Below are 23,660 nucleotides of genomic sequence, written 5' to 3' on the forward strand. Positions count from 1 at the left end.
AAGAGGCACAGCAGGAAACGTGAAATCATTCATGTTTGGGGGAAATTTAAACCAGAAAATCCAGATTTTAGACTTTAGGAGTTTTTTTTGATGAAAAGACTTCCAGATCAATCTCTTTCCAGGGTTTTAAAGAAGTGTGAGGGAGCCTTTCGCTGCCTGAAAGCATAAATCCTCAGATAAAGGAGGAAAAAATTGATACCATTATTTACTTTCCTGAAATGTCAATCGCTCGTCTGTGATATTTGAAGTAATGGCTGCAGGAGGCGGCGGTCACGGATCAAACAGCCGCGCGTTCAGAGGTTAATTGTTATCGGGAAGTGAAGCCTTGGGTGTTTAGAAAACTTACCAAGAAATCCGATACGCTGGTTTCCTCCGAGGCGACCTCGCTGCTCAATGAGAAGTCACAATGTGGTTTAGTCCGATTAGAGTGTGTGTGTGTGTGAATATGTGTGTGTGTGTCATGCTCCTTTGATGGCTGGATCGTTTCAACCTGATGAAAGGTTCATTTTTTGATGCAAACACATCTGAGTGACGCTTCAGGATGATCGATTTCAGTTATTAGTGCAGGCTCTGGATTTGATCTCCAGGACGCGAGACGTTTATTCCTCCTCTTTTTCATCTTCGTCACATTTGATTGGTGTTTTCTTTTTCTATCTCAGGTGTTATTTGCAGCTATCTGAGTTTTTAATCTCTGTCATTGGATTCGAAGATGACACATGAAGCTCGGTGACCTCATGACGGATATTTCTCAACATTGACTGACATTTACGCAGAGTCTGAGCACTGCAAAAAACTAAATTCTTACCAAGTGTTTTTGTCTGTATTTTACTCGATATGAGCCACATTCAACAGATCAGTCTAGAAAATGTCTTGTTTCAAGTTTTTTAAAGGCAAAAATAAGGTCTTAATTGCTTGTAACAAATTTTAAAAAATCTGCCAATGAAACAAGAAAAAAATGCTCGTCTTGTTTCATTTGCAGGTTTTCTTTTTTTACTTGTTACAAGAAATTCAGACCTCATTTTGCTCTTTAAATAACTTAAAAGCTAAATGATACAAAAGCCAAATAATGCTGCAAGTTTTGTACAAAACTCACCAAAAATTGCCACCATCTAACATTCAGTGTGGATTTGATATAAGGAGAAGTAACTACAACTTAAAAGGAGTCGCAATTTTTGAAAAACCTGAATTCAGAGCCACATTCACGGAACACAGTATAACAGTTAAAGGTGTCTCTCTGGCGTCGCTCTTTCTCTCTGAACTACCGCGACACATCCTCAGTTGGAGCATGAGCTGCCTGAACTTTTCTGACTTGCAGCGTCTCTCTATGTCTCTGTCATCTCACATCTTCTCCTCATATCCATGCTGAGCTCTCATCAAAAGAGTGCACCGCTCTCACCCACAGTAGTTTACGAGCAGGATTTTGATTAACAAACTCCGTCAGACCCTGCCTCCCCCTGATGAAAAACATAATATACTTCTATAGACACAGTAAACAGCTGTATGACGTCTATAGATGTCAATGGCAGGGAATAAGTTGACAAATACAGGGATGAAATGTCCTCTTAACCTTGCACCTGAAATAGAAAAAAAATAAACAAACAAAAATAAAGTAAAATGAATAACAGGGCAAAATTATAACACTATAACAATTTATATCAAGAGAGTGTTTGTTTTGGTTCTGTTCTTCATTTGTTGATGTACTTTTGCACTTGAGTTGCACTGTAATTTTAGGATTAGGGTTTCCTTGATTATTGTCATTCTGTAAGAAAAAATAAAAATAATATATATATATATATATATATATATATATATATATATATATATATATATATATATATATATATATATATATATATATATATATATAATGCAGATACCATAAGACTTTTCTTCTTTCTGCTCCTTTTCATTCATTTCAAGACTTTTTTTGTTTCATATTGGACTTCTTTTTTTAATGTTATGTTATGACATAAAAACAAACTAAACTAAACCAAATTAAACCAAACTAAACTAAACAAGACATTTTTCTGTACTGGTCAGGTAAATGTGGCTCATATCAAGTTTAAAAGGACATTTTCTACTAAAAATGAGACAAAAACACTTAATAAGAATTCCGTTTTTTGCAGTCAGAACAACAGAAATACAGTGAGGACTTCAGCTGAACTATAACCACTGAAGTAGATTTAGAAAGTCTGATGTACAGAGATTTGTTGTCAAAGCCAGCGGAGCCTAAACTGGGTTACAAACCCAAAAGGAAACTTCAGCAGCCTGACAGAGGTGGCAGCGCCGAGCGCTCAGCTCTCCTCTCCCTGAATCTTCCACCTGACTCTCTCCAGACAGTATCGATATTCGGAGGAGTAAACAAGTCTCAGGCATTCATCACCGACCTGGCAGCAGCGAGGAGCAAACTCTGTGCTCTGATTGAGGGGATTGGCTGAGAAAACAGTAATTTAAAAATCCTGTATAGCTGACGGCGTGTTTTTAAAGACGCTCTCTGAAAACTTTTCTGCCTATGGTAAACGAAACTGGGAGACAATAACAAATCGATGACTGTGCTTCAAAAAATAATGACAGAGAGTTGTCCACTCAGGCTATGTGAGGCAAAATGGATGATGTTCGGTGATAAGATGGAGCAGATTTCAGTAATCTCAGAGCTGAACATATTTCTTATTTTATATCACAGGAAATCCTTTGTTCATGCAGTGGTAACCAAAGCCCAGCAAAAACCCGAGCTTTTGATTTGAAACTAGGTCTTTTATTTTGGTAAAAACACCACCTGATTTCAAACCTATCTGTGCTGTTACGCCTTTAGAAAGAAGATGGTGAAGAGTCTAGCAGTAGAGGCTGTGAGAGAATCTGAGTGGAGCCAGGTGACAAAAATAATGATTTTTATTTTCTTTTTAGAGTCTAATCAATTCTCGACTTTACCTCCTGACATATTTTACAATCCCTCAAAAGAAATTAGAACGTCAGCTGTCAATCATCGTTAAACTTGAAGTAAAACCTTGTTTTTAACCTCTTATATCTAATGAAAACAAACTTTTCAGACAAAAGAGGACTTGAATACAAGGCAGCCAAATGATATCTTCAAATCACCACAACAATCGGACGTGAGAAACATTTCTATGAGGTGTATTAATTATTAAAGTTTGACCACAGCCCATCTGGAATGACTGGGGAGATGGATTTTTTGACCTATACTGCAGCCCGCCACCAGGGGGAGCAGTTTTTGTGGAGACCTCAAGCCAAGCAAGATGATGTCCATTTAATTTTTTTTTTTACAGTCTGTGGTTGTAACTAACATCCCCCTGCTGGACAGGAATGGAACTACAGGCTTGATTTTTTTAATTTGGAAACAAAACATCACTGATAGGGGAGGACGGAGGAAGACTCTGGGTATGTCTCTTGAGGGTCACTGTGTTTTTTGGTCGTTTCTGAGCCCGACTTCCTGTTTCTTTTTGTAAACTGACACGTCAAAGCTCTGGCATCTAGAAAAACTAGGAGCCTTGCATCTGCTGCAACCTGCCAGAGCTGGGAAGCAGCCAGACCACAATTCAAGTCCGTTTTTGTATGAAGTTGTATTATTATTTAGATTCATAAATATGACAATTTAGATATAGTATAAGTAAATATTATATCAATATTCAGATATTTAATGTTGCCGCATTTCCCCCAAAACACGACTACATCCTACGATCGAGAGACAGTGGGAACAGCTCATGCCTGGACTCTGAAGAACCATGACTAATAGAAACCGCTCACTACTTCAAATCATATAAAGGAGCCAGTGAGAGGAGATTCAGGATCTGTGAATTGGTCCAGCAGCAGGAAAAAAAACAGGATGTCTCATTCAAAAGAGTCAGCTCCTGCAGTGAGTAAATCATGATGTGTAAAGTGTTGAAAAAGCCAGGAGCAGATGTACAGTGTGAAAATGAAGAGACAGTTTTGACTCAATAAGACAGAAAAAGAGAAACTCTACCAGCGGGTGATAAAGTCAGTCACACACAATTTAACAATTCATCATGTCAAACTCATAAATTATTGTTGCCAGATGTTTATTCTCCTCTTCAGATGTGATTACTTCTGTCATGAGATAATTCACGCAGACGTTTCCATCTTTTCAGAGCTGGAAATACTTAAATGTGTCGTTTCGCTGAGAGGGAAATAAAGGAGGCAGAGGTAACCTGTTCACCTGATGTGTGTGTTTTTGTTCATGTGCGTCAGCCGGGAAAGTTCACATACATTCAGGGTTGAGTCATCGTTCAATCACGCTGAAAGCACTGAGTGGTTTCATCTGAGCGGAGAGAGCAGTGATTCTGCAGAAACACGTCAGGTGTTCTTTTAAAGATAGCAGGAAAAACACACCTGCACCCTGATGGAAAGGTTTTTAATCATGTTCTTTTTATGTTCCAGATGAGCTTGACGTATTTCATGTTTCAGGTCAGTTTGAAACCAATGAGGTTTTTTTTAATCCATTGTTTAAATATAATACATATAACATAGTGGGAGAGACAAAAAGTGAGTATGTGGGTGAGCAGCACAGTACGCTCAAATGTTGTTATTAAAATTAGCCTCTTCATTGCTTTGATTGATCTTCTTAAAATACACTGGTCTGTTGTGCACAGAGGACAATGCCAGGTCCAGATGGTTCTGGGTTTGTGATGATGCTGGTAAAAAGTTACACCCGTGGTTGGTTGGTCACTAAATTCTGTTAACGTAAACATATTTGTTAAATTTAAACTAGGCAGTTTCATTGTGAAACAAAAGATTGTACAACCGAGTAAATTTTTCTCTTGTGCTCCAACTCTACACATGATCTTTGACACCAGGGGATTCAACATATAATAACTAACTGTGTAATATGGAGTTTACCTGAGGTGTAAGACTTTTTTCGTCAGGAAACAATCTGAGTTTGAATAATTTCTAATTTCCAGAGAAATTTCACAATCGTTGGCTCAAGCACTGAAAAACTTCAAAGGGGATGGACTCACGTGGGATTTTGTTGAGCTCGTTCATGAACTTGTCCTTCAGCTTGGAAAAGGCCTCGTCCTTCTCTCCGCTCCCCGGGCCGGTCATGTTGGTGGTGTTGGAGCCGGCTATGGAAGAAGAGGCGGTGGTGGCCGAAGGCGCCGCCGCCGCCAGCGCTTCCCTTCGACTCTCACTCATGGTGGCGATGCTGGGAAGCCCGGCAGATGCTGGAGGAGTGGGAAAAAAAAGAGAAAGAGGGAACAGAGAGGGTTAGATTTGGTGTTTTCTGCTGCTGCTGTGACAGATGTGTGTCAGAGGCAGTGAGCATGCCGCGTCAGACGACTGAGCTGATGCAGAGCATGTGAGCAGCTGCTTGATCTGGACTGGGTAAACATCAGCTGGGGTCCACGATGAGTCGGCCAGCTCGCTGAATTCAGAACAAAGACACTCAGTCTCTGCTTAAACTCCAGATTAGCATCTCAGAGCCTGGATAAAATGCTTATTTACGACTCTCACACAACTCTGCTGCACATCAAGTCTCACAGGAGGGTCTGTAAAAATCCAGATCCCTCATCCTAACACAGCAGAGTCTCTGAACACAACAGGTGTGTTTATCTTACCCTCAGCTCTATTGTGTGTTCAGGAAGAAGGGTAAAATGCATCATGCGTGTTAACGTGCTTTATGAGACTGTGCTGAATGTTTGGACTCGTGTCTCTGTTGATGTATGTGGGGCAGGATAAGAACCGTTTCCTCCTCCTGATTCATGTGAAGTCTTTGTCAGAGCTAAGGGCTAACATCGAAGCACATTGTCATTCACTTCTGAGTGTTTCAAACCCATTCACAGGATAATCAGAGTAAAAGCAGTGGATGATTTTACCACTAATGGATTCACCGTTAACCACAGGGAGCGTGATTATAAACACATCACATAGAGGAAAGGTACAGAAAAGAGGGGCTAACACCTGCACATGGATGTTTTTAGAAATATTCAATGACTAGGTCTCATTTCAGACTGAGGTACGCTTCATGATCATCATGTTTTTATCTCTCTGGGCTTTTTGGATGGTTAAAAACACCTGCATGACGCATCATGCCACAATATTTAATTTATCCTCACACAACTGTTTTGAAATGAGCTGCTTCTACCAAGTATGACTTTAAAGCTCCTGTAGGGAACTTCCTGTTCCCGTTGATGCCTCTCTGATCTCCCTCTAAACAAGTTTTAGAAGTGTTTCTGGACAAAAAATATCATCCAGTGTTTGAGTTACAATCAAAAGTCTAAATTTAAATAAACACTTGTAAAATATTAACAAATCTTCACCAAGTATCTGGTCCATGCATCTCCATGTAATATTAATATTTATAGATGTTTCTTAAAGGCATCTCAAAAGTTATATAAAAAAAATTATAAATGCATAAAAATAAATAAACATAAATAAAATAAAATAAATAAATAAACAAACAAAAAATGAAAGATGCATAATACATAAATAATTAACTTAATTAGAATTATTGTTACTATCATTTTTTATTATTAATAATAATAATAATAATACTTTATATATATATATATATATATATATAAAATACTTTGTATATACTTTATAACAATTAAATAATAATAATAATAATAATGACAATAATAAAATGACTATTATTATTATTATTATTATTATTATTATTATTATTATTATTATTATTATTATTATGAACATTATTTGCCATGAGTCCATTGTTTATTAATACTAAATAATGATGATTAAGTTACTATGTAGCCTTATTTACCCTTTATAGATCAGTGGTTCTCAAAGTGGGGTCCCAGGACCCCCAGGGATCTTAACACTAGCTTTGAGGTCCACAGAATAATTTAAAAACCATTTCAAAAGTATTCTTAATCACTCAAAAAGCATATCAACAAAGTGGAATCTCTTGCAGTAATGAAATCAGCTATGTTTACACATACTGCCACCCAGCTTAAGTCTTAAGACATGGGATTAATTCCGGTATGATCATGACATATTTGTCACTTCATATTGCCCAACAATAGAAATGAAACACAAAACAAAAAGGACCTTGGAGCCAACATTTTCTAAAGTTTACAAAGTGAATTACTTTGAAACTACAAATAGAGCCTGATTCTATCATTGCAAAGTACTGCATAGTGTTAATCGTGCTAATCAGCGTTACAAGAATGTGAGGGTCCTTAGAAAAATGTTTCAGTTGATAGGGGTCCACGATCTAAAAAGGTTTGACAACCCCTGTAATAAAAAGTGTTACTAATATTTCTGTTTACCGCTCTGCACTTTGGGTGTAGCTCAGTTGTTTCATTTCGAATCCAGCACAGTGGCATGAAGTATGGGGCACCGATTGTGAGCTAAATTTTTAGAATCAGGACATTTATTTATAACATTTAACATTTAGATATAATATTTGACAGATACATTACACAATTTTTCCCTAAATCTTCATAAATAGTGATGTTTTAGGGCTAAGTGTGGAAAAATGTTGTTCCAATATGCTCCCATAATGCTGACCCCAAATCCTCAGGACTGTGTCGCTATAGCAGTGAGATTTTTTCAAGATCACTGATGAAGTCCTCACTTTAAGGGACTTGGGTTTTGTTTTATAGGCAGCAAAAGAACTCCTGACAGGAGCTTCAGGCATCTTGATCAGTTTCCTGATTAATCAAGGATTGATTTGAGTATAAAACATTACAGTCGGCTGCAATGAAGATCATAAGTTTGAAGTTACAGTGACAGAGTTTACAATAAGTACAGCTGGAAAAGTTGCATTTATAGGACGAAATGGGGGAAAAAAGCAAATCCTACTTGTTTTACATGCTTGGGGTCTGAGTTTAACAACAACCCTGTTCAAACATTTTTAATGCGGTTAGATAAAGCTTAAACAAACCATAAGTTCCCGTCAGATCAACTGGCGCAAATTAAGTGTTGAAAACAACAACCACCGTTAAATTAGGGCGTAAATAATAGAAAAAACACCTGAATATGGAGAAAAAAAACAAGATATCAAACAAAACCCAGAGCGAATCTCCCTGAAGACAAAGCAAGAGCCTCTGTAAGAAGTTTAGATCACCAGCTCTGGTCCTCGGCACACGCCTTTTTGTCTCCTCGCTGTGGCTCCGCACCCTGACATGAAGCTGTCAGGCCGAGCCCCGGCTCTGTGAAAATCACGGAAACAGGAGCTATTTATCACCCGCGTCCTTTGCAGGTTGTAATTTGGCGCTGTGTCACTTAATGCCTGCTAAAGTTGTTGTGTTTTTCCCGGCAGTGTGCAGTAAAGGTTGATGGCCTGTTCTCCTCCTCTGCCACAGCACAGTGCTCATTAAACTCACATTTTTAAACCTGTTTAAAGTGTCGTTCCACACAAAACAGAGCACTGACGCAGACTGACTTTTAAAGGTTTGTGTGTAATTGAAAAATATAAATGTAACCCAGAGAGTGGCCTCGGGTGAAATCTGCTTCAAAGCTCAAAGAGCCGAGGAGAAACGCTGCAGCAATTTGCTTAATATGAGCTTTAAAAACATGAAGATCTCTGTGAGCTGGAATCCAATTCATGTCCTTTTGAATGTATAAAATTGAGTTTGAACAAGCACAGAGGCAATTTAGAAGGAATTACGGCTGAGATAGGAAGTTCCTTTTCAATATCTGGGCTTCTCAGATACAGTTCAGACGGATCAGGCTGGAGTAGTGCAGAATATTGGTGTCGATAAAGCTTCCAGATAACTCACACCAACACACACATATCTGATGAAGCACTTCCCTCCAGGACGTCTGTTTACCGACGTTTGATGGTGAGAAAATGACATTTTAAATTCACTGATTACCCCTTTAAAAGCAGCTAAAAACTCCTGACTCCATCCCTGATTTCTTTGAACCCTCTTACTCCAAACCACAGACTTTAAATCCACCGCTGAGGAGAAAATTAGCAGCTTAGACGTCTGCTGATGTGCAGCTCCGTGAGAGCAGCGAGCTTTTTGTAGTAATGGCCAATTAGCCGGACCAGCAGACGCCGCGCCGCAAGCTGGGGCGATTAACATCCAAACCACCAGATACAAGAAAGCCGAGCTGATTGGTCGTTAGAAAGAAAGTCACTGCTGGTCCAACGCAGCGGGTAGAGCTCAGGTAAAGAGAAAACAGGGAGCTGAAGAGGTTACTGACAACAGAGCTACACATGACTGTTTTTAAAAAGCTGAAACTGCAGAGGAACCAGAGACAGAACTTTTAGTTCCTGTTAAAACATTCCCCAGGACTAACTGGTTACTGTGGCCCGGACTGCAAGGCCAAAAACACAGGTTGATGATGCAAAATTTGTTTGATTTTTCAGTTGTGTTTGTGTTTTTCTGAGTTCTTGTACGTGGGCTTCTCAGATACAGTTCTTGTCTTGAGTTCTTGTGTGTTTTCTGTGTTTCCTGATTTTGTCTTTAGTTCTTGTTCCTTGTGGTTCCTCTGGTTTGGTTCTTGTCATGTAAATGTCTTTTTGTAATGTTTATTTCAAGTGTCTCTGTGTTTTGGATTTTTCTGGTCACTAGCTGTTTTCCAACTGTTCTGTTGGGTCTGTTTAGTGGTTTACTACTCTGGTTTTCAGTTTCGGAAAATGGAGCTACAGCTGATGGATTTAATTTTGCCTTTATTATAAATGTACAACACAAACTCTGGGTCGATTTCAGAATTTTAGTTATTTTGTTAATCATATCATAGCAGAATCATCATATTTGATTTGTATCGTTTACTGAAAATAAACCAGGAAGGGATTTTTATTTTTACAGCTGATGGAAAAATCACTCTTAAATAATCCACATATGGTTTAAAAAGTTAATTAGTTGTTTATATGAGCTTTAATGAACTTGTTGAAGTTTCTTTGTCATCACTTCACTTCTATCTCACAGACCGTCTAACGTTAGTGTTGTTGTATTGTAGTTGTAATGCCGACTCATTCCAGTAGATGGCAGTAATTCACCCAAACCTGTCACCTGCTTAGACAAAGCGTGAAAAACACATGCATTGTGGGAAACAGTATGCCAGGTACACTGGTCTGTTGGGTACTGAGAAATTTCCTGGATCAGTAGGACATCCCAGATTTTTTAGTATACTGCAGATTTTGCAAGTTTTCACAAATTGACTACTACATACTAAATTTCAGCCACAAAGTAGGCACTGCTGGTGTAGTGTGTGGTTTGAAAAACAGCCACTGTGTTTCTTGAGTTCCTTTGTCAGTTCACTGTCTGCTGTTGCCCCTCTTGGTTATCAGTGTGAGTTTTTTGGTGTTGGCTTCTAAAAGAGTTTTTTTTAAATAAACTGTGTTTTTTTCAAGGGGCAACACCCAGTTAGTACAAAATGAAGTCTATGCGGAAGTGCTAAAAGTTGCTGTTCGTCGAGAATCCGCTTGAGGCTGGCTGCAGAAAGACCAGAAGTCACGTACACACTCAGCTTTAAAAACAGACTTTTACAGCATTAAAAACATATTTACAGCCTGGTTCAAAAAACAGCTTGGGTCTAAAATGCTGATTTTACTATCGGTACACACTGTACAGTGAGTGATTTTTTTCTAACTCTGCGGTTTAGAAGTTATTAGGATCGTTTCATTGTCCAATCAGAGACACAGCTCAGGTCACGTGACCGCTGGGCACCCTGTAGCTGCTCGAAGAAAAACTCACAGCCGGCGTCATAGTGCATGTTGCTGCATCTGTGGATTGGCTTCATTTCATGGTTTCAGGAACAGACGGGTGACGTCGCGGATGCTTCGTCCATGTTTTAACAGTCTATGGTATTTGGGGGATTTTGAGTTGAGTTTAAATAAACATTTTTCCACCTCTTGTTTCCTGCTCCTCTGGATTCTGAGATAAGCTCTAGAGACAAAGCCGTCTAAAGCCGGTCGAAGCCGTTTCAAAAGCCCCAGACAGCTTTGAGCGGAGAAACAGTGGACTGACCGCTCCCCCGACTAAAGCTTGAAGACGCAGAGATGAAGCCGTGTTTAAGCTTCGATTGAGGACTTTGAGCATCCTTCTCAAACAGTTTTAGACCATCATTAAATTCTTATCTGATAAGTAGATCATGAAAAAAAGAAAACACTGTAGCTGCTCCCCAAAGTCCCTGGATATCTGGAAATTTTGACCATTTCCATGGGTATATTCTGCAAAAATAAGTCTCCATGACTAACTCCTGTTTCCAGCTGTTGTCTAACTTCCTGTGAAAGCATGATCTCACTGCACTCCAGCTGTGATCTTAACACTTAGCTAACACTTATTTAACAACCTCTTCGTCTGCCACCGTCAGTTATTTTCAAACACGCTGCAACAGAAGTTGATCAGAAGAGAAGCTACTGTTCCCTCCGCACAAAGCGTGAACCTATAGCTGAGTGAGGAAAGCGCTTAAGAAGATTTAACTAGTACAGAGCGGCCGTGAACCGTCCTTTACAGCGAACAAAGCAGCCATTGGGTTAGCTCGGCCCTCTCAACCTCCCCTCTTTGTGGCGCAGCCGCCCACGCATGTCCAGGTTCGCTCAGCGTCTCTTTGAATCGCTGCAAGGTTAGTGTGGGGGCTGAGCCGTGGAGCGGTGACAGAGATACTTCAGCACAAGCGAGGACTTTTAGGGAGCACAATGACGCTCTGCAGAGTGCATGTGGGAGGCTTCTTGTGCAGAAAAAGAATCGATCATGATCCGAGGGCGACACAGGCTCTTACTGGATCCCTCCAAGTGAGCTGATGTGAGGGAAAGGAGTGCAGACTTAATGTGCTCAGGTTTTGTACAAGGAGGGAACATTTTGAAAAGACAATAATTACCCTGAAGAATTCAGAGAGTGGGTGAAAATGTGAATGCAAATGGCATCATTTCATCAACCATGAAAGCTTCTCAGAGCGGCAGAATGAGTCACGTAATCTTTAAGGTGTGTAATGTTTCTTATCTGTAACACAATCTGGACTAAAGATGAGCTCCGAGACGTGTGAAGACCTCCTCTGGAGTCTGTTATGACTCCAGGTCTCACCTCGCAGCATTAATTCAGCTCATATTTGCTCCTTAATAGCATCTGTCGCTTCTCTCTCAACAAGACGACTCCTGTATTAGCTTCCCTCTGTGACGCCGCGCAGCAGGTGATTCACCTGAAGAGCCTGTTTCATTTGGAGTGGATCAACCTCACTTATCTTCATGGAAAACTGAGAGAGTGTTGACCTCTGTTCAAGGGCTGTCAACGCCGTGTAATGATACTGTATACAGCCACTGAAACACAGAGATGCTGTTTTTCCTCTCAGCAGGTGTTTACCTGACGATCAAATCAGGTTAAAATCAAACTTTAAAAGTTGATACTGACATTTAAACCAGGCGTCATTTCATGGGGACATTTTTTCTTTCAACGTTTCAAAGATGAAGGTCTTCATGGGTTTCCTAATGTTTACTAAGTCACGTCCTCCTACTTAAAAAAAACCCCCCATGTTTAAGGTTTGGTCCAATCTTAAAGTCATGACATGATTAGATTTTGTTTTCAGATTTATTATTCACACTCCAAATTAGGAAATCTTATCAAGTATTTTTGTCTTGTTTTCAGTAGAAAATGTCTTTTTAGACTTAATATGAGCCACATTCACCTGACCAGTCCAGAAAAACTATTTTTTTCCAAGTTATTCAAAGCCAAAAATGAGGTCTGTATTGCTTGGAACACGTAAAAAAAAATCTGCCACTGGAACAAGAGAAAATGTATTTGTATTAAGACATTATTTCAGTTTCAAGCAAACTTTCTAGCAAATTTTTCTTGTTCTATTGGCAGATTTTTTTTATTTGTAACAAGCAATTTAGACCTCATTTTTGTCTTTAAAACAACTTGAAACATTTTCTGAACTGATCAGGTGAATGTGGCTCATACCAAGTTTAATAAGACAATTTTTTTTCTTCAAACAAGACAAAAACGCTTGATAAGATTTCAGTTTTTTTCCAGTGTAGACTTCTTTCACCCGCAAAATACATCTGGAAAAAGCTAAATCATTATATTTCTAGGGTTAAACTGAAATACAGTGCCTGTTATCTGCTGCCACTTGCCGCTTCGATGCCAGGAGGATTAAAGACGAAAAGACGTGCTGAGCAAAGTGGCCTCAAACGAAGGACAAGTTAATAAATGGCTGAATCAGACTGACGAGGCCTCTTTTTTAAATGAAACTGTTTTTAAACACAACAAAGATAAACAGCAACAGTTAAACAGCCATGAAATCAGATGTCAGTTAGCTTGAAGTTGTCCATCATCGTGCCATCCTGTTTGGTGGTAATTTTAAAACCAGATTAGATAGATGGATCTTTCCTTTGACTATAAAATTTGGGAGGTTACTCTCTCATCTAGAGATTTCAACATATCCCAGAGCTGTTCCCTTCCACTAACATGTTTGCAGAGAAAAAAAAGGCCTAATTAACGAAAACGTCATGATTTGGACAAGGGTTGTTAAAGTCAACATTCAATATATGTCATCACTCTTTGTATGTTTACATTTCTAAGTCATACAGCCATGACATTTCTATATGTAGAAAAATGTGTCGAATTGTATTTTTTTTATGGTTGATCACACTTTTCAAAATTTATCTAGTTTATTAGTTTGGGATAAATAAGGCAGCAGCCAACAGTTCCAGGTGGTTTGAACCCTGATACCAGGTCTACAGCGTCAGCAGGATGGGAACCAAGCAGTAACCTCCAGTGTAAAAAAATGAGACAGTGCTGAAGTGCTAAAATCAGCTGGAAGTCACAGGCCAAAAAAAACAACAACAAAAAATTAAACAATTTCAAAAAACATCTCCTGTCTGATTCGCTTATTTCTTTATCGGCTTACACTGTACGAGGGGTGAATTTTTTCCAACTTGGCAGTTCAGAGGCTATAGCCGTGGCAGCCAATCTGCTTCAAAAGTCTGTTTCAGAAACCGACGGGTGACATCGGGAGACTGTGTCCATTAATTATAGTCAATGTTGGGAACAGGTCTCCGTAGAGGAAACACATTTTGTCTTACTATGTCTTTGAAATCCACTGGATGTTAGGGTTAGTGGAAACCTAAGATTTGGAAAGACTGAAAATTGGGCTGGTTGTTGGAGAAGCATCAGACTAATTTCCCAAGGTGCCCTTGAGCAAGGCAAAAAAACCCTCCAAATTGCATGCTACCTGTGCAGCTCCCTCAGTCTGCATTCTCCATCGGTGCATGTTTCTGTGCAAAGTGCAAACAAAAGCCTGTCTCAGAGTGATCCTGTATTCAGTTCAGAGCAGAACCAGGTCCCTGTGGATGATTCCAGCCGTGATAAACATACGTCAGGAAAATCAAACAATGGATCAAACATCCATTTCCCCTCCACTACAGGATGCAACGATCTGCTTTTTTCCTACTCTTGGTTTTCCTCCAAACGCCTCTATGGAGGCGTGCCTCTCAGGTGTAAAACCCCAACCCAATTACAGGACCGCCAGATGGCCCAGCAGGTCCCCAACCACAGTGGTGAAGCTGGCACACGGCTCCATCCCATCCCATCACCTCTATCTTTCCTCTCGGTGTCTAACTGGGTCAGCTCTGCTCCTTACCCCCTCTGTCCTTCCTGCTTTATCATCCTTTCATCTTACTCTCCCTACACCGGCTTTTTCCTCGCCCCAACCCGAGCCATCAGTGACAGAAATACACTTTTCTACGTTCAGAGCTTGAGCTGAGAAAAAAAAACTGGTAGTGACTCTTTTTTTGGATCAACTTTGGACAGAATGGTGGTTTCATGTAGATTTGTCTGGTTCCTGTTTGGGCCAGAAGAGATAAATCTGCCAAATTAAGCCCAAGCAGAGCCAAAAGAGTCCATTTTGGTCATCAAAAATAATGTCTTATGCAGACGACTGCTGATTGTATGTTACAGAAAGATTTTATGAGTTAACCAGTCTGTTAAACATCTTTTAATATAGGAATATCTGCAGATTATCAACACAGAGGGAAGGATAAATTTAGGACTTTTTAAGGAGTAAAAAAATAATTCTTGGGTTAAGATCTGGACAGCCTGTTGGTGTCATGTGGTTTGCTTTGCCCCCCACTGCTCCCAGTTCTGGCAGCTCACTCTGTTTCTAATCTCGTGCTGCTTTTAGGAAATGATAAAACAGCCAAATTCAGCCAAACTGAGGCTGAACAATAACCATTTTCTCATCAGACTACATTAATTCTCAGCCGATTGCTCGGAGAGCTCGACACATGTGTAACCTTTTCCCAATAAAACACATCCCTTTTATCATTTTAATAAGCTTCCCGGGTTAATCACCCAGTAAATCACCAATTAAGCCAATTTTATCAAGAATTATCTGTTAATTGTCACCGAGTGATTCTGCAGTCGTTATGTGTCAGCTTCATTTGAGGCAGCACAGACCCTACAGGAGAAAAGGATCGATAGGAGACAGAGTCCAATATGTGGAGAGTGGTTTGTGTATTACGCAGAAATGTTAGGGCGTTATTTCTCAACCTGGAGCTCGTTAAAGCCAAGGTTGACAGAAGCACACAATAAAAACCCATTAAAATTTTTATCTGCTTGTACGGCTTTTCTTTGAAATCTTTCATGGAAGAACGTAATCTTTAGTAAGGTCGCTAACATCAGGCTAATGTAAACACACAGAGTGCAGCAAGTGAGCCTCATGAGCTCGTCAGAGGCAACACAGGTTAAGGCAGCAGAAATTAGGAGGTAAAAAGATGATGGTAAAGTGAAAGGCAACAGCCCCAGTGTGGAAATATTTTGGCTCAAACCGAATGAGCAAAATGAGCCCATTGACACGGACAAGACAGTGTGCAGCAACAAAAAAAGGCAACTCAACAAACTTGTTTGCCCACCTTAAACACAACCACCCAACCCAGTTTTTCCCAGCGTTCAGAATAACTCTGACCTAGACAAATGAGAATTAACATGTTTTTTTTTATTTTTTTTTTAAGATATTTGAAAGTTATTGATATTCCATAATACAGTACAATAACAAAAAATCTTTTTGAGAAATTTAAAGTGTATTGTATTTAAAAGGGTGTATGGCATTATTATAATATATTGTTCCAATATCAGTTGTTAATTTGGTTTCAAAATGGTATCGCCTCTTTACAAAATATACAATATATTGTCCGGCAGGTTTTTCGTCTCTCTTTCGTCATCTCTGTATTTGGAGTGGGTCACTACTTTGTGTGATTCATTTGTTGGTCATGGACACCAAACTGGTTTTGTCTTCTTGCTCCTGTGTTTGTCTGGAGATCCTATGTGTGACCATGGCTGCATTGTTTACATGTGAAATCAGCTATTAGCAGCCCGTAGCATGCCAATGCTAACTGGTGCTAGGCCGGATGTTTCCCCACAAGGTGAGGAGAAGGAGGTGAGGACAACGTTCTGGTTCTCAGGTGTGAGCTAAGAAGTGACGACATGGACCTGTCCTTCCATCCATCGTTATTGGGAACGTAAGATCTATCTCCAATAAGATGGACGAGCTAGCTGTGCTAACCTAGCAACAGAGGGAATACCAGAAGGCAGAGTAGCATCATGCTATTCACAGACATGGCTAACAGAGCAAACACCAGACACCAACGCCACATTGGAAGAAATTCACCTGCTGTGAGCAGACAGGATCCAGGAGACAGAGACTGAACAGACTGCTGAAGAAGCTCAGTCCTCAGTATATTTTATTTTTAGTGGCCCAGGTCTATGATATCTAAGGCGAATGTTTATATATGTTTAAGGGATGCATGAAATCATTCTGCTCCAAGGAAATTCAATAATCCAAAGATGAAATGGCACAATTAACCTTCAATGTCTGAACTTTAAGAGCGATCCAAAGCGACCGTCACGTTTGACTTTCCAGACAGGATCCTGATGTAAACGTTTGAAACGCACAAATCGTGATCCAGGGGTCGATGCTCCTGATCAATAAGGAAATGCTTTGTCTGCTCAGTCTTCAACAAACAGCCAGAAATGAATTTTCTCCTTTCATTAAACTCCAAAATTAAAGGTTTGTATTCCCCTCATAACAATAAAATGCTAATGAAGTTTTTATGTGCTCTCAGACGCTTTATTGTGACAGTCTGGATCATTTACAGGTGAACAGAGGTTTTAAACAACTCGCAGGTTTGATTATATTTTTTAAGCAGGGGGAATTCCTGTTTATTAAAGTTAATCTACTGATCAGTGCAAGAAAGCTGATTGAAAGGAAATGTTAATTGAGTAATTAGGGTAAATGACATGAAAAAAAAAACTCAGAGCAAATTAAAGCTTGTGTTTGCATGAATAATAGAGATCTGCGTCAGAATATTGAACCACGAAGACCTCCGCGATGAAATCTGAAGACTCAGAGTAATTCAATGCTTAGTGGACCTTTTAATTATCCAACTCTGATGACTCATGTGGGCTTCATTGAATGAATTTCTCATCTTTTGTCATCAGCAGTGCATGGAGAAGAAGAAGAGACATTCAAGTCCGTCCTTAGTCATCGCTGCAATCAGGCTGAGAGGAGTTTGTTTACAGGACGTTCCGTTTTATGGGAAGTTTGTTCCGTGTTTACTGAAACTACTGCTGTGGGGAAACTTATCTAATATTCAAGCTTTTAAATTTCCAAATTAATGAGTTTGTGCTTCGTTTGCCTTTGACAGATGCATCTTGGAGCTCCTGCTGCTCCGACCAATTATCATCAGACCTGTTAAAGGTCAGGACAAACACAAATGTTTATGCTCTGCGGGTTTATCGTGATGACTTGGAGCACTTTGAGAAGCAACAACAAAAGCTTTCACTAATGCGGTGTGCTCTGAAAACAAAACAAATGACACTTCTGGTTCCAAATCATGTCATTTAATACTTTTATACTCCCTTTCAGCAGACTGTCTGCTACAATTTGGTGTTAGTTGCAGGTTTGTACAATAATTTGTTTCCTGACAGTGTTGAAACTTATGATGACCAAGTACATATTTCATATTCCAGATCTTAGTATCCAGAATATTTCCAGGATCTGGATCTTACTTTAACATCTGTCAGAAGTTATGGTGACCTTGTCTTGTATTGTTTTGCAAAGCAATCCAACCATTTATGGTGGAGTTATACACACATATGGTGAAAACAGCCCTATCTCACAATGATAAAGAATCCTTTAAAGAAATCCTGGATCCAGACGGTAATCAGGATCACCTCCAAAATCTAATCACTTCTTCCTTATCCCATTTTGGAGATTTCCTGAATATTTTATCAAGATATGTTTGTTACTTTTTGAGTTATGTTGTTCACAGACAAACTCTCCCAAAAACACAACCTCCTTGGCGGAGGTGATAAACTTGTCTCCAAATCTGACAGGTGTCTTTGTAAGTCAAGGTGTTAACTTTTTACAATGCCGCAGAGAGAGGTGTCAAATTACAAAAGGCAGATCTAGTGGGACAGGAAGTCCTGCTAACCACCTAAAAACACCTGCTGACTTTCAAAATAAAACAAAGCATGTCCAGACCAGATGGTATTAATCTTGACAACAACAACAAACAGGCATAATGAGCAGAGTCAGAACAGGAGTTGACAGGTTTGAGGTTTTACAGCCCTGGGAATCCAAGGATCTCCTTGGTCTGTGACTCCAGCTGGTGTATTCCTAGCATCACTTCCCACGCCCTGTCACCTGCTCTATCCACTGTCCTCCTTTTAGGCATAAATACCCTGAAAAAATAACTTGAGGAAAAAAACATAATTGCACTTCCTCAGGTGGCCACTAGAGGCTGGCTGCAAAAGCACTAGAAACCACAAATGTATGAGTTTTACTTAACCAGAAGCACACCATAGCTTTTGGCAAGGAAGTTAAATACCTCAACTTGAGTCTAGCCCTAGCGGCAACCTCCAGTCTGAGAATATGAGACAATGTTGAAGTCCTAAAATTGGCTGTTTCTGGAGTGTACGCTTGAGGCTGGCTCTGAAAGTAGGAGAAGTCCCATACACACAAAGCCAAAAAAAGACATTTTCAAAGCAGAAATTAACCTATTTACAGCCTGGTTCAAAAAACGTCTCCTGTCTGAGTTACTAATTTTACTACCGGCTCCCACTGCACAGGGGGTGAATTTTCTTCTAACCCCGCCGTTCAGAGGATATTAAGATAGCGAGCTCCCCCAATAAGAGGCACAGCTGAGGGTCACGCGACGGCTGACGCCCTATAGCTGTAGGCGAAGCCCTTGCCCCTACCAATATGGCCGCTATAGCCGATCTGCTTCATTTTCCGTTTCAGAAACAGACAGGTGATGTTGGCGAGACTACGTCCATGTTTTATACAGTCTATGGTCTAGCCCTTTAACTGCAGCTACGTGGACCAAAGTTAGGTTGAGTCAGCATCAAACACAAAGTGATGTGTATTGTAGCATTTATGGGAAAAACTGTGATGCTCTGAAGTCCATTTTTCATTTATAAGTAGCCTTTAACTGTCCACTGGTGGCTCTAACCCACAGCTAAGCAGAGAATAAGCCACGAGCTGGCCTGCACTGTGCACATAAACGTAACTAATGAGAGTTGGATCATTCTCGTAGAAAGAGCAATTCATGCATGAAGCCTCAACCTGGACCTGGGATGAACTCCAGATCCCACTGTGCCTCTTCTCCTCTCTAATCTCTGACTTTGTTCCCTCCACGTCAAAAAATCACAGCGTGAACCAGCATCAGAACAATTGTAGAGTCACTGCTGCACACCAGCAACACTCGCCAACTTAGCCCAACTTCTTCAGAAACTTTTGTGTGACTGGATACCATTAAAAAATTCAGCGCAGCACCTTTACTTTAAAACTGAACCAGATAAAGGAGAGGGGGATTAATTACCATCTGTCTGTCAAGTCTGCAGCCCTCTGTGTCAGCCTCTCATTAACTGAAGGGCAGTGTTTTCAGACACACACACACACACCCCTCAAGAGGACTCTTTTATGTATATAATAAGTCACGTTATGATTGTCGGGTGAGCTGCCTGCGCTGAGCTGGGATAAGAGGAGGCTGAGAAGGGCCCCGTGGCCACTTCCCCTTGTCCGGTGCCGCCTCTTTACTCACCTGGAGCCAATCTCAGGGGGTAATGGAACTGGAAAAAGTTATTAACCCCGCTTTGCAGCAGGGGCAGGACAGCTCTATTAAGCCAGTGCACAAAGATTCCTCCATTTTCAATTACTGCCTCCAGAGCGCAGGGGGAAAAAAGCCGCCCTGTTGTGAGCTGCAGAGGAGGACCCAGGGCCCCCAGATCCCAGGGGCTCTTATCATCTACTCTTGTTCCCCACACGGCCCGGGTCTGACACACTCCCTGGCTTCCTGGTGGATATGTTCAGTCTATTTACATGAAAAACATTGCGAGGCAGCACACCACCTCTGGAAAATGGGTCTGTCAGCCAGAGGCTAAATGAGAGGCTGGGGAGCAGGGAGTAGGTTACGTGGAGAGAAAGCAGAGAGGGTCCCACATTTAGATTCTGAATCAGGCTTTAATGATGCTGCAACTGTTTTACAAATACTAAAAAAACCAACAGACCCTTATATTAGAATAACTTCTTCATCAATCTCTACAAAATAATACAGCTCTGATCTAATTGGACGATCTAAGATAAAGAAAAAAAAATTTTTGTCTTTATGCCGATGACATCCTTGTTATCTGTGTTTCAAGAGAGTAATAAGGCTTTGAAATTTCCTATTTTTTTATTTTTATTCATTTATTTATTTTTTTATTTTTTAAATTACTTTCATAAAAACTGTATAATAAGAATGATCAAAATAAAAAAAAAGAAACTGCCTCATTCAAAATTACATTAATACATTTAAGGCTGCCAAAAGATTTTTTTTTAAGTTGCATCTAATATCTAAATTTCAAAAGTTATTTGAATTCAATCACATTTTTAATGCATGTCTGAAAATCTATCATTTTGAAACAGTTTTTTAAGTTTGGGTCTGCAGGATTTTCCTAAAAAATAAAATGTCAACTATTCACTTCTGGGCCTCTTTACATGTGTGTCAGTGTCTGTGTCTCTGTCTGCCTCAATCCCCGCGTCTGCCTGTATGTTGATGTTTGGTTGTTTCAGGACGTTTCTAGGCTGAGAGTAGGCATGGTTTCCTCAGCCAATCACAGCACGCCTCGTGCTCAAGTGACTTTGTGTTGATTTGAAGGGTATAACGCTATCTGGAGTGGCTACAACAGTGGACTTGGCCCAGGGGGAGAAAAAATCAACCCAAGAAAAACGAAACGCCAAACAGATAAAGCTTTTTGACGAGGGTGAAGATTGGCTAGACTGTAACTCACTTTGGGCAGCAGCACGGGACGAAGAGTGACGCGAGTTAGCTTTCTGCTAACCAGGTATGTGTCAAATACCTGTGATGATTAGCTTATGCTAACATGCCAAGTCAGGTGCACGGCTCTAAAGGTGGTTCCTGGGCTGGTAAGTGTGTTACGGTTGGGGGGGGGGGGGGGGGGGGGGGGGTGCGCTGCTGCTGGCACTGAGCCAAGGAGGACGAGTTGCGTTTACAAACTTTACCTTTGAGGCCATATTTTTGATGTAAAGCAAAACAAACGTTCTTTCGAAACAAGTTTTCTGCATTGTTGACTGGTCTGCAGTCAGTTTCAGCTCATTCAGCAGCTCTGTAGTTCACTCCTTGGATTAAATCTGTGCCCTGTCTGCTTTTTGTGATGTGGTTGCACCTGTATGCTTAGCTCAAAGGTGGTCGCTAAAATTTGAAATATGTGAGTGATATTTTAATTCTCTTTGATACAAAGTGCGTACCAACTGAGCTTTGAAGGAGTTTTGTTGATGGTGAAATGTGCCAATAAAAAGCACAGTGCATTGATATTTTTCATCACAGCAGCAGGAAGCAGGACGACAATGCAGTAGCTTTGGTATGGTGGGCTCTAAGGCACAAATTAGCTTTCTTTATCTTCTTTTATAAAAGTACTTAATTTAGGTTGCTGCTAAGCAAAACCTAAGACCAGAAAATTGTTTTTTTTTAGCTTAACTTGCCTTTGTAGCACAACAATCTTGAAGAAAGTGAAAGTGAAAGAGAAATCAAACCAAATAAAATCCAAAGCTTCATTTATTTACTTTAAATCAGTGTCTTGATTGGCTTAGTATCCAGTCAGCCATCTCTCTGAAACCTGCAGTAACACAGAGGAGATACTGTAAGGCCGGCTCTGGTTTCATTTCAGCCCGTAGCTCGGTTTGCCCATTACTCACAAATTACTCACACATGAGCTGCTGGGGATCAGTAATGCTCCACTGTTTCTTGGCCCTCGCGTTTATTAGACAAACAAACGGATCAAATGCTTTAGCCGGCTGGCTGCTTTGCTTTGTTTTCTCTCATGTTGGCAGGTACAGGAGCTCAGAAGCCCACCTCCCACATTTACTGACCCTCGGCCTTTGCTTGCGTGCTTGGTTGGCCGCAGGGGGGCCACGGGGAGGAGGTAAAGGGCCGGGGCTAATATAGTGCAGCCTGGGGAGACGTGTCTGTAGGGATCAGTCTGATGTAGGAGGCAAGGCCAGGGGCCATGGTGCGAGCACTGGTGGGTGAGTCATGAAGATAAAAAGGGGGCTGTTTGCTCGACCACTGCCTGCCTTTAGGGTCGGCCTTCAGGGAAATCTGCCCGGCAACCGCTTGCTGTGCGACTTGTTGAAGAGATGGAGGGTGACGGGGTTCCACGCTGACCTCAGACTGGATAATAAAAAGGCTAAGCGATATGGACAGGTGTGTCATGTTTACGCTGCTCAAAGCTTGCTTCAACTTTATTTTCATGCTGATTTTAAAAAATAAAGCCTGAAAAAACCCCTCAAACACCATTTTTCTTATCAAACGAATGTTTTGCTATAAGTGCCGCAATTTAGTTCAAGAACAGAAAACAAACACCCTGTAGCCTCAAATCTATTTAGCTTCCTCCCTCCAGCTTCTTCTTCTTCTACGTCTTCCCGCCTACTCCTTCACGCCTCCCTCTGCTCCCCGCAGGGCTCAACCCAGCCACAGATATCACATCTGTCATGGTTCATCCTGGAAAATAATCAGCAGAGGTGTAGGACAGGAAGTTGGGGAGGCAGCAACTAATTTAGGAACGCCAGAGGTCGTAATCAACTCAATACTTTTTCTTGTAAAGACAAATAAAAGAGGCGACCGAAGGAAGTGTTTGCACATCTTCTCTCTCGGTTGCTTGTGATTTGACCGAAGATGATGCAGCACTTTCATGATCTGTGTCATTTTTCTGTTGATCCGATGTCACAGACACAAATCCCAGGAGCTCTGCATGTTCTCGAACAGATGACTCTTCAAGTGCTCTTTCCAGACACTTGGCAGCTGACCTTTTAATTCAGTTGAGAGCGTGGTGTATGTGCAGTTTACTGATGACGCTGCGTTGAATCAGCTCAGTTGAATCTTTCTGCCAGTGACATCCTTGTTATCCGTGTTTCAAGGGAAAAATAAGGCTTTGAAACTGCCTGATTTATTTCTTATATTTTTTTTTTTATATATAATAAAAAAGACTGAAATAATTTTTTTTTAAAAGCCTGATTTATTTTTTTAATGCATTTTTATTTTAGTTTAAATACATTTTATTTTATTTTCATTTTTTTATTTTTTTTTATTTACTATAATAAAAACTATATAATAAAAAAGACTGAAATAAAATAAAAAAAGCCTGATTTATTTTTTTATGTATTCTATTTTATCATAAATTCATTTTATTTTATTTTCCTTTTTTTTTCTTCTTTTT

The 23,660-nt window shown here is 40.2% G+C and overlaps 1 protein-coding gene across 3 annotated transcripts in view; it reads right to left on the reverse strand.

Moving 5' to 3' along the window:
- Positions 1–23,660, reverse strand: part of syt1a (synaptotagmin Ia) — a 252,824-nt gene that overhangs the window by 60,373 nt on the left and 168,791 nt on the right. For all 3 annotated transcript variants that reach the window (XM_074697777.1, XM_074697779.1, XM_074697778.1), the window contains one exon: positions 4,992–5,195. In XM_074697777.1, the coding sequence (XP_074553878.1) occupies positions 4,992–5,166 (175 nt within the window). In that variant the 5' untranslated portion in view covers positions 5,167–5,195. The remainder of the gene's footprint in view (positions 1–4,991; positions 5,196–23,660) is intronic.

The sequence above is a fragment of the Halichoeres trimaculatus genome, unplaced genomic scaffold, assembly GCF_033239565.1.
Source record: "Halichoeres trimaculatus isolate MK-OKI-2021-1 unplaced genomic scaffold, fHalTri1.1 fHalTri1_scaffold_21, whole genome shotgun sequence".
In the NCBI taxonomy this organism is placed as follows: Eukaryota; Metazoa; Chordata; class Actinopteri; order Labriformes; family Labridae; genus Halichoeres; species Halichoeres trimaculatus.